The 14,390-nt window shown below is 35.8% G+C and overlaps 1 protein-coding gene across 4 annotated transcripts in view; it reads right to left on the reverse strand.

Moving 5' to 3' along the window:
• The window catches only part of Hr38 (Hormone receptor-like in 38), a 61,204-nt gene that overhangs the window by 4,770 nt on the left and 42,044 nt on the right, over positions 1-14,390 (reverse strand). For 2 of the 4 annotated variants that reach the window (XM_072901391.1, XM_072901396.1), the window contains exons 2-5: positions 4,838-5,070; positions 1,631-1,872; positions 940-1,443; positions 155-515 (exon numbers count right to left, since the gene is read on the reverse strand). In XM_072901391.1, the coding sequence (XP_072757492.1) occupies positions 155-515; positions 940-1,443; positions 1,631-1,872; positions 4,838-5,070 (1,340 nt within the window). The remainder of the gene's footprint in view (positions 1-154; positions 516-939; positions 1,444-1,630; positions 1,873-4,837; positions 5,071-14,390) is intronic. The other 2 variants (XM_072901393.1, XM_072901400.1) reach the window with 1 other exon arrangement.

The raw sequence follows: 14,390 nt of genomic DNA on the forward strand, positions 1-14,390 counted from the left end.
AGCAACTTTGATTCATTGAAACAATTGATTATTGTGAAAATTTATCATTTTGTCACATTTTACGAGTTTTAAACTGATTTAAACAAATTCGAGAGAAAAACATTTTACAATTTTTTATTTACATTATTTTGTACAATAGAGCGTCATTACTTACCTCCTTGACCATGCCAACCATCAGGCACTTCTGGAACCGGCAGAACTGGCAGCGATTTCGCCGGCGCTTGTCCACTGGACAAGCCTTCTCGGCCAAACACACGTACTTGGAGCCTTTCTGTACGGTCCTCTTGAAGAAGCCCTTGCAGCCTTCGCAAGTGCGCACGCCATAATGTTGACAGGCCGCGGTATCGCCGCACACAGCGCAGAGCTGACTCGGGCTCGGGGGCGCGCGTTCCCCACTGGTACCGCTTCCGGGCGACGGCGAACTGACGGTGGAGCTCGTGGTGCCGCCGCCGCAGCGCGGCTTCGGGGACTCTGTGCTCCCACTACTGTTAACACGACACAGGACGCGCATTGATCTATAAGCCGTCGCTAGTCAGAACAGGGATTCTCCCAAAATTGTCGCGTCTCGTGTCCTCGTGAAACGTGTAATACGTGTAATACGTGTCATATGATTTTACGAAACTCATACGTTTTCCAATATTTATGATAGAGTGGAAAAGAATCTGTCATATGTAATATATAGGTTTAAGATCTATCTCAATTTTTTTTATTTAAAATTTAATTAGAAATATTAAACACGTTTGAATTTTGCGCCTCTGTATTCTTTAAGTAAACTTGATTCATCGATTGAAATTGTGACTAAACCATAATAAATTAATTTAGAACAAGATAATGTATGAAAAATATTTCTCGTTTCCCTCACATAGAGTGTTGTTAATTTAAACGAGGAACAATGAGACGTGAAATTATTTATCACAGATATTTCTTGAAGAATCTTACCTTGTCGACTCTGATCTCTGAGTAGGCAGCGATGCCCTTCGCGACCTAGTGGTGCCAATTACAACGTTAGCGTCGACATTGGGACAGAGATCAGTAGGAGCAACAGGAGTGGCGACATTGGCGATGGCTGATGGTGCCCCATAAACCATAGGCACAGTGACAGCCACACCATAGGATGGATCCTGTCGATGATTCGAAGGCGGAACGACCGCCGTTGCCGGAGTGGGCGCCGATTCCGTAGGAAAGTAACTTTGATGATGATGCGGAGCCTGTTGTTGTTGATGATGCGGCGGATGATGGTGAGGGTGTTGCTGCTGAGGCTGCGGTTGTTGGTGCTCGTGATAGGACACCGTAGCCGAAAATTCGGTCGGATAGTGAGTGGTGGTGCAAGGATATACTGGGGTATCGTAACATTCATCATCCATTTTGATGCCAAGGCCCTGGAGTTCCTGTCTATATCGCTGCACTGTGTAGGTCTCCTGGAAGCTCGGCAAGGGTGTAGGACTGCGGACAAAAATATATATCGCATTTTACAAAAATCCCGTATATCGTTCTATTATTCAAATTGTTTCGCTATAATATAATATTAATAATAACACAAAATTTTCTTGTCATATTATTGGAAAAGAATTTTTGTAAAAGTTAAAATTATCAAACGTAAAAAACTTGAAAATAGAGATCGAACATATACCTAAGAGAATCGGTCTGGATGTCCTCGGGGAGAGGTGGCGGTGGTGGTGGTGGTTGCGATGGCTGCTGATGGTGTACACTTTGGTGAGACTGAGCAGACTCATCGACTGAAGATACGGCTTGCGGATTTCCAAGCTGTAATTCTGGAAAAGGATCCAGCTCCTCAGGCAAGCTTTCGGCATCCGCAGGGTCTGTATAAGGCCCACTCAGCAATTCCACAAAACTGCTACATCCGAAGGAGCTCTGTAATAAAAGATTGAGACCACATTTATAAATTATATATCAACGTAATACAAAGTATATAATAACAGAATGTATATGATAAATAAAATATGAAAATAAAAGATATAGCACAAAACAATTTTATAAATATTAAGAAAAATATTTAAAAAAATAGAAAGCAAATGTAATTGTGTAATAATAATTTAAAGAATTAATCAAATCAGAAAAATATAGTTATAATTCAATAACTAGTTTTACACACACTCGGACAAACATATAATAAAAGTATATATTAAATAAATTTATATAATTTATATAATTCGATAAAATATCATTAACAATTTCTTAATAAAAATTATTTATATTACACAAAAGTTTGACAAAAAGCGTGATAAATATTATAAAATATTAAATGTATTAAAAATCGAGAAAAATAATAATAAATGAATAATAAAAGAAGAAACGAAAGAAATGTAAATAAAAAATACCTGCGTCGTACAAATGACGTGAGCCAATTTGAACACCATACCGATATGAATTTTGCGAATCTTTTGTTTTCTAATTACATACCGAATAAACGAAAATCGATTATTAATTTTAAGCGCCGGTGTTTTTTTTTTCCTTCAGCGGAATTATCACAGTCTCCGGAAAGCCGTGCGAATGGCAAATCGAAGCACCCAACTGCAAGGCAGAAACATTGCTCAAGCACAATTGCGAGCCACAGTGGCGAGACATCGATGTACAATCGAGGTGCGCAGTGAGGATGTTCGAGAGAGGATTGGACAAGCCAAGCTCGTATCGCGTGTTGTCTATAAGCTTGCGTTCGATAGAGACTTAGAGCCTCTTTCTTTCTCTTTCTCTCTCTTTTCTTCCTCCCTTCTTGATTCAATCATTGATAGTCGATAGTCGATAGACAGTAAAACACTATAGCCTGGTTAAATATTCCCGCGGCAATGAGATGATAATAAACGTTGATACATTTTGTAATTCAACAAGAAACTATACGTGTTACAAGATATCGTAATAAGGGAATTACTCAATCGGCCGTAAAATATCCAATCCATCTTCACGGTAAACTGCTCACCTAACTTTCAAAATTAACGATGAAGATATATTATTCTTTAATCTGCTCGAAGCGATTTGCGTGATCGCGCAATAATACTTTCTTTTCCGCTTGTGAAACAAGTTCATGGTAAATTTTACAAAACTAATGTATCTTCAATTGCGAAAAAAATAAAAATAATAAGAAATAAATAGTTTAATATAAAAAAAAAAAATCTATCCTCCTCTTACAAGTGAATTCTAAGAGGATGGAAAAACAAGAAGGTATATTGAATAAAAAAATATTATTTTTATGATATCCCCAAATTTTTTTCACAAAAAAATTTCAATGTTATATCCGTCGATAAAATAATAATAATTTTTTTCCAAGACTAAAAAACTTAATTGAAATAAATCTACATATCACTACTAATAAATTTAAGTTCTAAAGAAATATTTGTGTATTAAAATCCTAGGATGAAAAACGAAAATATAGCAGCAAGACATTCTGTGGCAGGGGGAGTAGGCCGAAGGATAACATCACGAGGAGAAGGAGGGGGATGATCGAGGAGGGTGGATATTCAATTTGCAAGTGCCGGTTCCGCTTCGGGCTGACATTTCGCTCATCGCTCCCCCGAGAACCGGCGATCGAAGCCTCATCTTTCCAGACCGTGAATAAATGTCCTGCTAAACGGCGTTCTAAAAGCGGCCGTCCCCCTCCACCCTCTTTATTTCTTCCCGTTAAATCATCAAGACAATGTCTTTGACGCTGGCCCGCTAATTCCGCGGTACATTCTCATTTTAGTCATTAATTGGCCGTAATGGTTGCATTTATCCAGTATGAAGATGAAAGCAAAGATCGAAATGGGCAGGCATGAAGAAAAAAAAGTGAAAATAAGAAACAGATAGAACAGCTAGGTAGATCCAGATATGTAGAGTCAAATTGTGTGATGAACGATTATAATGACGATCATAGAGATATGGAAAGATCTTTTTATACCAGAGAGAGAATCATCGTGGAATCCCGAAAGCCCGAGAGTCGATAAGAAATTAGATTAACCGCCGGATCGTGACGCGATAATTTCAAGTTGATCGCGTAAAAACGAGTTCATGGGAAAGACGATGGATAGCAATATCTCGTAATGCTAATATAACGTGCGATTGTCATTTGATATGTAGTACTGGCTGCTTTTACTCCGATAAGAAAATCGTCCGATAAGGAATGATCAAAGAGAGGAAAATGGCACCGTTATGCAAAGTACTAAACAGATGAAAAAGATTTCAGAAAAAAAGACCATAATCTTAATAATCTTAATATCATTTTAATATCATCTTAAAACACCGTAATATCGTCTTTAAAGCAATTTCTGGAATTATTTTCTCAAATTAAAATCGATCTTATTAAGCAAATTATTAAATTTAAATAATTTTGAACTTATTTAACTTACTTAACGATGAAATATATAAATTTTGCTAAATTAAATGATAATTCAATAATAAAAGTCTATTTTTTAATCAACTGTAATTTATTTAATACGCTATTTGCACGCATGTGGAATTTACCTTCTTAGTTTGAAATATTATATATCCATATTTCTCGTAAGACCTTTTTCTCGACATTATTTATGAGAAATGAGATGAGATGAGAGATATGAGCGTTTACACGGACGAATATTATTACGTAAAATTACAACTTATATATATTGCGTCATGTCGACATGCAAGCACGAAGGCTTAAATCAATTTGATACAACTACTGCAAGACAGACGTGATGTAGACGACAATTCAAAATGTCGTTTAACTTTGCCATCAATTATTTTGCTCTTCATTACATTAACTTCATTTTTTTTATCTTCAATTTTTGAATTTTTATCAATACAAATTTCACGAAACAATCAAAGGCTGAAATGTCAAATTACATTACGGTACAAAAATTCAACTCACCTGTGTTTGCAAAAGAAGCATGCTTGATGCCACCGTGAAGGCGGTCGTGGGTGTAGTTATAGATGATTGATTAGTGCAGGCGAGAACCGGAACGGTAGCGGTCGCCTGACGTTGCTGCTGCCGTTGGCGATGTGGCTGTTGCTGCTGTTGCTCTACCTCGCTGCGAGTAACAGCCACCGCACGCTGGCTACCGTTGCTGTTGTCGCTGTCGCCGTTCGGCGAATGCAGTTGCCCTGCAACACCCAGACGATATTCCCCAGGTTATTATATTGTTACATTACGCAATAGAATATATATACAATATATTAGTTGAGCTTAGAGACAAAGACAAATTTTTATAAAATTACAAAAAAATAAAACAGTGAATATAAAAAGAAAAATTATTTAGAGTGTAGGAAATAATATATTATTGTACAGGTTGTGTCCATTTAGTCCACTTACAAGTAATTTAATATTATAGTAAAATTTCTTATCAAAAATTATTTTCTTGATCCTTATCATTATTCTTACTAATATCATAGCATTAGGTAATTATCTGTCTGCAATATTTTTTTTCTAAATCATTTAAATATGTCAGAGACACATAAAGACACAAGATGCATAATATATTATAATATTTACTCTTTTAGTAATAAGGTTTAAGTACTAATTGAATAACGTATGCGCAGGCTGCCGTCAAATAGAATAACATCATTCATTATGCGAGAAGGCAAAAATGGATCGTAACCTCGTTTCTCGGTAAAAAAAAAACTTTCTGACATGTCAATTCCAAACGATACGCCGAGAAACTGCAAGAATGCCGCTAATATTGATTTTTAGCTTTCTATCGTTATACCCTGTATTTTCGATGTTAATGCAATCCGCCTATCTTCTGATTTTAAATCTCCATATTGAAGTCAATTTTTTATTATAATAAAAGAAAAATATTTCGTACAACATTGAACGTAATTCATAAAATATTTTTCTAATTATGTTTTCTATTTTATATATAAAATATTTACTTATAACAAAACTAAATATCCAAATACTTCTCCCATAATATTTATACTTTTACTGCAATGGGTTGCAATAAAAGTATAAATATTATGGAGGAGAGAAGTTATAGCATATATTTTAATAAACATATAATTAATTAATATTGAAACGCACAATTATATTTTCAAGTCTCAACTTTTTGAAAAACCAATATGTTAAATGCTTGAAAAGTACATACAGTATCTACGATACTGAGAATATCCGTCATCCATGGCAATCATATCTGCAGAACACTCTGTGACCGAGAAAACTTGACAATTGCGGCCAACAAAATCTTTATTACTTATTGTTAGAATATGCTAACTCTTCTAAAATTTAATGCTTAATCAAAGCAAAACTAATCAATTGTAAATGAAAGGAATTTCAGAAATCACTTCCACTGTACGCGGCTCTAGAAATCTACGATAAATCCTATTAAAACGACGGATTCTCGTCGTCGACTGAGCACTTGCACGCCTCCGGATCGTCCTATATAGGGTGTCCGCGTACACCCCGGGGAGACATGAAATCATTGGCATTTAAAATACTACCACCCTGTTCTATACAAACAACCACGCATCTCACCCCCCTTTTCGATTATTATTACACAATATTATTCCCTGACGACCAAGGGGCAGACATTCTCATACCAGCGACCACGTTTTTGTGAGACGATCATCGATTCTAGGTCTCGTCGTAACTTTCTCTATATAATTTAAAACAATTAAAAAATTGTTTAAATTAAAGAATTGGAGAGAATGAAAACAAAAGAAAGAGAGAGAGAGAGAGAGAGAGAGAGAGAGAGAGAGAGAGAGAGAGAGAGAGAGAGAGAGAGAGAGAGAGAATAATTCCTTTTTGAAGAAAACATCAAAATTTAATTACAAAAGAAATAATTTCTCTTATTACTTTGTAATAAGAGAAATAATATAATTCTATTAAAATTTAATTAAAGACCAATATTTATTTATTTTATTTATTCTGATAGTAAATAATTATTACTATACGTTTTATCTAATCAATCTGAGAAATCTATAGCTACTTCATGTTTAATTAAAATAACATATGAATAATCTTTTTTTCTTAAGCCATTTATCTAATTATAAGAAACTACAAGATCTGCTGCACTCGCGAGGACGTCGATGATTTATCGAATTGATAGAGAATCGAGTATGCGCGAGTAATATGATACAACGACAGGATGCAGAGCGTCCCGGCGCATCGTCCATGAAGATGCCATTCGTTGATAGTCACGCACCAAAGTCGCGTTCGAATTAATTTCACGATCGCGTCGAAGACCACCCGCCGCGATCGCGAAGCGTCGGTCATGAACGATTTCACCGTGACACCGAATGATCTGAAAAGGGGTGTGTTGTACGCGCGTGAAAGAAGTGACGATTAAGCACAATAGCTCGGTTGTTATGGCGAAATAAATCCGCGCGACAGGAGGGAACAGGCTTATTGTTATTCATGATATTGTTATAAAAGATGAAGAGAAAAATCAATGTCTTCCGCAACCGATAAAGCGCATCGATTACATTGAATTGTCATTAATTATCCTGAGGCTCGCGCGAGATGAAAATGTGCGATTATCGCGAGAGAAATATGTATTGTTAAAAATACAAATATTCGAAATTATATGCGTTTGCGAAAAATTGCTCATTTTAAAAATATTTCATTGTCACAATATTAGCATATAAAGAAATATAAAAAGACTTCTCTCTTTTAATTTAATTATAAAGTCATTTATAAACTACATATATAATAAAATAATTTATAAAATACATTTAAATAAAGATGTACATACACTCATATTTAGCACCCATTAACTAATAAATAGATATGTAAGAAAAATGCATTAAGAATACGTTGCCATAAATTTTAATTACATGTCCAATAAAATTTCTGTCAGTGGAAAATGAAGCAAATCAGTCGAGATGTTCAAAGAGACTTCAGGTATGCCCAATTACTAATTGCATCATAAACAACGACCTGATGCAATTAACGGAAATACTTGTCGACTCTTGATAGTAATGTGTTTCAGAGGTAAAATACGCTTGTACGTTTTTGCCGCTATAAAATACAATGTCGTTATCGCCATGCAATAAATTAGCCGATACCAACAGAACGTCAACTGGTAGCATGTTACAGTTACAGCTAATTACGGTGAATACCGTTGTGAACCTCGTTCGCGATTATTTTTATGTGCGAAAATGGCACTTAATAGCTCGCTGGAGGAGATATCATAAAATCCGTAATTTAGGATTACATGAGCAAAATATGCAATTACGTACAATCTCATCTGTGAAAAATATGATGTAAGCAAGTGCATCGTAAAAGATGCACCGAATACAACTCCAATATAATTATAATTACTAAAAAACTAGAAAATAATATAGTAATACTATTAGAGAATTATGTATAATATTATATATTAGCACACTTTTCTATGATAAAAGATGTAAAGTAAAAATTATAAAACCAATTATCAATTACATCAATTTTTAACAGTTAACTTTATGAAATTAAATATGTTGCATCTATATAAACTTATTAGCAAAAATTACATAAAAAATGTAATATACAAAAAATGGATTAAAAATTCTTTTAAAACTTTTAAAGATTTCGCACGAAGATCCTAATCTTTTATTAAATTGTTAAGAGACTTTTCTCTTCTTCTCGACTTCTCTGTCACTCTCTTTCTCTCCTGAGAGAGAGAGAGAGAGAGAGAGAGAGAGAGAGAGAGTGCAGTTGCGCTCGCAGAACGGATTAAACTCTTGCACCTGTGATATATTGCACGTGTAAAGAATACGGAAGAAGACGGGAACAGTGCAGCGGCAACGCTATAGGCAAGGTAAACGCACAGTGGCAGAGTAGGGTAGCGAACGGTCGAGAGAAAAGAGTAGGGCTTATGTTAGCCAAACAGCCGTGTGCCAAGTGAATTGCAGCGGTCTCGTGTGCACGGCCCTCCCACGAACCACGCCCCTGCACGTGCCACCACGTGCAAGCTGGTCCACGTCCGCGTGCTCTTTTTGCTTGGCTTCCTTCTTCGTAGATCGCGCATCTTTTGCTCATCTCTCCCTCTCTCTCTCTCTCTCTCTCTCTCTCTCTCTCTCTCTCTTGCGCTTTCTTATTTTCTTGCCGGTTTCTCCTTGTGTCTCTACTTTTCTTACATCATACAATGAAAACACGAAGACGCGGAGGAAAGCTGTCGCGTTGTCTCGCATATGATATATGATCGAAATAAAATGAATATATTATCATGATAATAATAAATCAAATTTGACACATGGGCTCCTCTCTAACTGCGAAGAGACTAAAGAAATTCAGTATTACTCTCGTGAAAGTAGAAAAGTACTTATATAAAGTACAAAGAGCAAATAGAAAAAAATATAAGATTTATTTTCTAACTATAATTAGAAATGAAAAAATATTTCTTTTATAATTAATAGAATCATAATTGGATTTTTTTTTAAACAAATTTTCGTGTTTAAATATAACAGCTTCGAGAATGTATGTACCTATCATGAAATCTAAATCAACTAAATTATACTATGTATAACGTATAATTTATAAATCAACTTTTGAATGTATGCTAATTGCCGGCAGGACAAAAACCATTGCAATATATTGCAACCGCATTCCTGGAATAAGATGTAGTCACGCGATGCTACAAGACGCCCCGGTGACTTTAATGCGCACATAAGAAATGACGTATGTGCATTTCTCGCGCGTCTCTCTCTCTCTCTCTCTCTCTCTCTTTTTTTTATAGCACACGTGCGATAAAAAGCGAATACAATCAAAAAATTTATTTATAATGCCGTTTAAATCACGTTGTTGAGTTAAGCATTAAACTTTCTCCAATTGGCCGCGGATGGAAGAGGGACGCGTAAACACATATTCTACATGTGTGTTTAGATTTAGATGAATCTTAGCTATAGCACGAAATTATATCCGCGTTTTGTAATATCGCGGAGGGAAGGAGAAAGAGAGAGAGAGAAATAGAATAGGAAGGTGAAAAGGATAGAGGATGAGGAAGATAGAGAAACTATATTGTTGGAGATTGCTAAATGAGGGGATCGGCCGTTGCTACGAGGACCGTAGCTGTAATTTTGTTTTGCGCTTACGTAGCTACGGGGATATAATTTCATCCTTAGTATGATTCTAGTTGCCATAACTAGCAAATTACCGTGGAGCGGATTATTTCTGAGATCCGAGCGCGAGCGTACGAGCGCGTCTTAAGAGCTGTATGTATATACACGGCAGAGAGAAAGGCTATATTGTATTGCTGATTACCAAGTAACTCCCGAGAGATTCATCCATTATGCAAATTATCCGGGCAATTCTACATATGAGCTTACACGCTTCGAAGATTATAATCGGTTTTTCCGTCAATAACCATTAGTTCTCGGCCGTTGTGTATCGGGTATTAAGATAATATTTGCGTAAAGAATGCGCGTCCTTGTTTTGATCGTCTCGATAGTGAGATGCAATCGTTACAATGTATATCCTGAATGCAACAAGAATCTACCGACCCTCCGCGAAATAATATCGAGAGCCAAAATGCGCTCAACATCTTGTTTTTATTTTAAAGCTATTTATTTTCATGTATATTATAATAATCTGCAGTGCTTGCGTAAATATAATATATGACTTTCGAATATGGTTATCTTACTCGAATATTATATTGATGTAAATATAATCTTCTATACATGCTTTCTATCTCATATAATTACATTAACTTAAAAACAAATGTCTTTCACCATTTTGTGAGTTATATCGATATTTTCCGTTGAATATAATTTTAAATTTATTTTTTTTTTTGTAATTCTTCTGACAAAAATATAAACTCGGATGCTAAACATTTTATATAATATCGTTCCATTGCAAAATGATCTATCGCAAATAGTCTCGAGCACAAGTCTTAAAATCCACTTTTGAAGAGCACGAATTACGAATTTACTCGAGATATAATGGTCAATTCAATAACAATTTCGTAAGAAATAGGAGTCGCGAGAGTCTGAATGTAAAGTAGCTGAAAGCAGACGGTGTCTTTTACTTTAGCAGTGAAAGGGTTAATTATGATCGTCTGGCATCTGGCGCGCGGTAGAGGGGTCCGCGGGGGGTGGTGGGGTGGGGGAATCCTCTCGCGGGCGGCCTCTGTCGTGTGGGCGCGAGTGCGATGGAGCCTTAAATCGAAAATATCCCCGCGGTCGCGATTATCTTACGTGCCGTGGCGGCCGCGTGTGTGATATCGGGTCCCGCTTTCTCTCACGCACGCTCGCGCACGCTCGCGCACGCATCGCGACGGAACGTTAGGTGTGCCCGCATACGAGATGAGACCATTGATCGCGGCGACACGATCCTGGCGGAGGAGAGAGTACGCCAAGATAAAATACCTTCTCTACACTGTCCCTTCGTGCACTTATACATTTGTAACTGCATTTATAAATGCCCGACAATATGCAGAAAAATCATCGCGCTATTATTCATTTCTGTACTATAATTCTCTTATTAAGCATAGCTTTCCATATATTTTAACACCTTAATATCAAGAATAAATAATTATGTAATTGTGTTACGACAAGATAAAGCATAGCTTTTTTTATGTAAATTTATATATAAATTTTTTTATAAATCAATTATAGTTTTGTGAAGAAATATTTACCAATTAAAATCTGCAATAGAATCGTAATTATCATTTATGAGCCGCACTTTTTCGCTCTTTATGTGGTAGCATAAGTCGAAAATAGTTTCAATTCTGAAAAACCTGTATTAGAGAATCGTTATTATAATATCAATATTCTTCTGTCAAAACAATAATCTATAATTAACGCGATTGATGACAAATGATAAATGGTAAATTGTAAGGCTTACCGATAAAGTATCAATCTGATTGCAGATTGATAGAATGATAATTACCGGCAAATCACCAGGCCTTATCTGTGTCAGGTGCAATAATCCTCGGATGATGGATCAATCAAAGTAATAGATAATAATTCAATTCTACGAGACGTCGTGCCACGCTCTTGAGCCTCATTGCATTTGCATAAATCTCGCGAGCATATCCGAATTATATTACGCATAATTTACACGCGTACTTTGTCTCGTTCATATTGAGAACCAATTAAATAGATATATGCGAATCGTTGCATATCGTTTCTCTCTTTTATCTTTATATTATATTCGTTATTTTGAAAGTATCCAGATGTTGCGTCGTTCAGATCATCGTGCGAGTATCCGATATCAGGCTGCTTTCACTTTAATTAAATTTAGTAAGAGATTAATATTAACGCGCGTTATCGCCGCGAGCTAATACTTGGAATACGAGGTATTGCATATTTAAGAAATTATTTTTCATTTCCAGATTTCTTCATTGAAAATTGATTTTTCCTAATAAAAATGTCAATAGATGAAATGTCAAGAATAATTCAAACAATAATATTTACATGCAATGAAAAATCAGAAATTTTTTGAAAACTATACTTTAGAGATATATAACTTTATTTTTTATTAAATTATGAATAAACTTTCATTTAATGAATAATTTATTTCAATATTAACTATCAAGATATTTAATTTATAAAATTCAATATTTAAGCATATAATAACCATTCTCGATATCGACTAAAAATTTAATTAAAATTGATTAAAGAAATTCATAAATGAAACGATGAATAATATAGTTTTGAAACACGGTGTATATTCGATAATTTCGCGCGTGACAATCACCATTTCTCCGAAGGATGACAGCTTACACAAGCTTGTTACTTTTATCGCTGGTTATTATTCAGTCTATTCGAGAAATCCGAAGATCCGTCAGGAATCCATAGCCTACGTAATACTCTTGTAGATCCTATTACCGCTGTTTATATATACAGTGTTTAATTCTAAATATAATGGATGGCACTTGAGAGCCTATTAGTCGTTGCTTATAGTTAATTTAATCGATTACACGTTTATCATCTATACATCTGTACGTCTTTGAAATTGTAATTAATATAATAGAGGTTTTGATTACATGATATTCCTTCAATTAGTATCTTTGATGAGAAGTACGAGAATCTAAAGTCTCAACTAAAGCATTAATTTCCGTGAATACACACTTTGCATATATACACATGATTTTCCTTTAGCATCAAAAAAATGCGAAGCCCTCATACACAAATTTATGTATAAAGATATCTCAAACATTCTCTCTCTTTCTGTGTATACGATCAAAAATCCCATTCGCAAAATTATAAATTAATAATGACCAATGAGCTCAGTCTTTGTAACGATCTTTGTGCATTTATTTCTCGGTTTATCATTATCTTTCGATAGCGCATTCTATCCGCATGAGTTGTTGCCGCGATTTTCCTCAGTTGTGCACGCGCCGGGTTAGAGTGCGGCGTGTCGGTAGAGGTGAAAGAAGAGGATCGAGTAGGAGAAGAAAGAGAAAGAGAGAGAACGAGGAGAATGGGGGAAGGATATGGAAAGGTGCTTGCGACACGCAGGCTCGAGCACTAGCCCGATAGGTAGGTAGGTAGATATATCGCCCCCTGACCCCAAAGAACTACCGTGAGACCGGCTTAGCTCCGGTCGGCATAGAGCACTCTCCTTTGCTCTCCGCTTTGCGTGTATGTGTATACGTGTACGTGTACGTGTACCTATATATGTACGTATGTGTGCTCTTTCGCGAGGCGCCGCGATGTGTAGGAAGGGAGGACACGAGGACGAAGGAGAAGGGAACGACACGACGATAGATGGGAGTCTCGTGGGTGCAGCCGCGTCCGCGTGGCTCGCCTGTACTCTCGGGGTGCATCAGCAGTGGGGAAGGAGGGAGGGAATGCAGGAACGCTCAATGAACTGTTTGGATTACGCCGTGAGCAGTGTCGTAAGCGTTATAAATGTTGCTGTGCAAAATCGAAGATTTATAGATACGCCGCGAAGGGGTTACGACCGATCACCGTCATCATCATCTATGTCTATGTCTATGTTGTTGTCGTCGTGTTCTGAGATTTTGTTATTCGGCTTCAAAATCGCTAGCGCAGAGATTCGTTCACTGGGAGACAAGTAAAAATGGATCGCAAAGTGTGTCAGACAGCTGTTAATTTCTGTAAATTTTTCTTTCTTTGAATTTTCTTCATTAAATCGTTTTCAAATATATTTTATCTATATATGTACTTTAATTATTTTTTGAATAATTATCCTTGTTAATATATCTTTGTGTTGATCTGCCTGCATAAGTATATTTCATAAAAGAAATAAAAATTCATTATTTAAATGCATTAATGTCTGTCATATAATTTGACTTATCTATTGCAAAAGCAGAAAAAAAAGGACAACAAAAATATTATTATGATAAATAAACCTTTAACACATCTCGATATATCAAACTCCATATTAATTATATCTGTCCGTCAATCCGGATTATTTTAAATTTAAATGATTAAATTATCATATCTCTTTAAATGCAATTAAAGCAGCACACTTACTATATATATATATACACTATAAATACTTTAACAGTTAAATTAACGTGCTGGGGGGAGAAAGAATT

The sequence above is a fragment of the Anoplolepis gracilipes genome, chromosome 1 (assembly GCF_047496725.1).
Source record: "Anoplolepis gracilipes chromosome 1, ASM4749672v1, whole genome shotgun sequence".
NCBI lineage: Eukaryota > Metazoa > Arthropoda > Insecta > Hymenoptera > Formicidae > Anoplolepis > Anoplolepis gracilipes.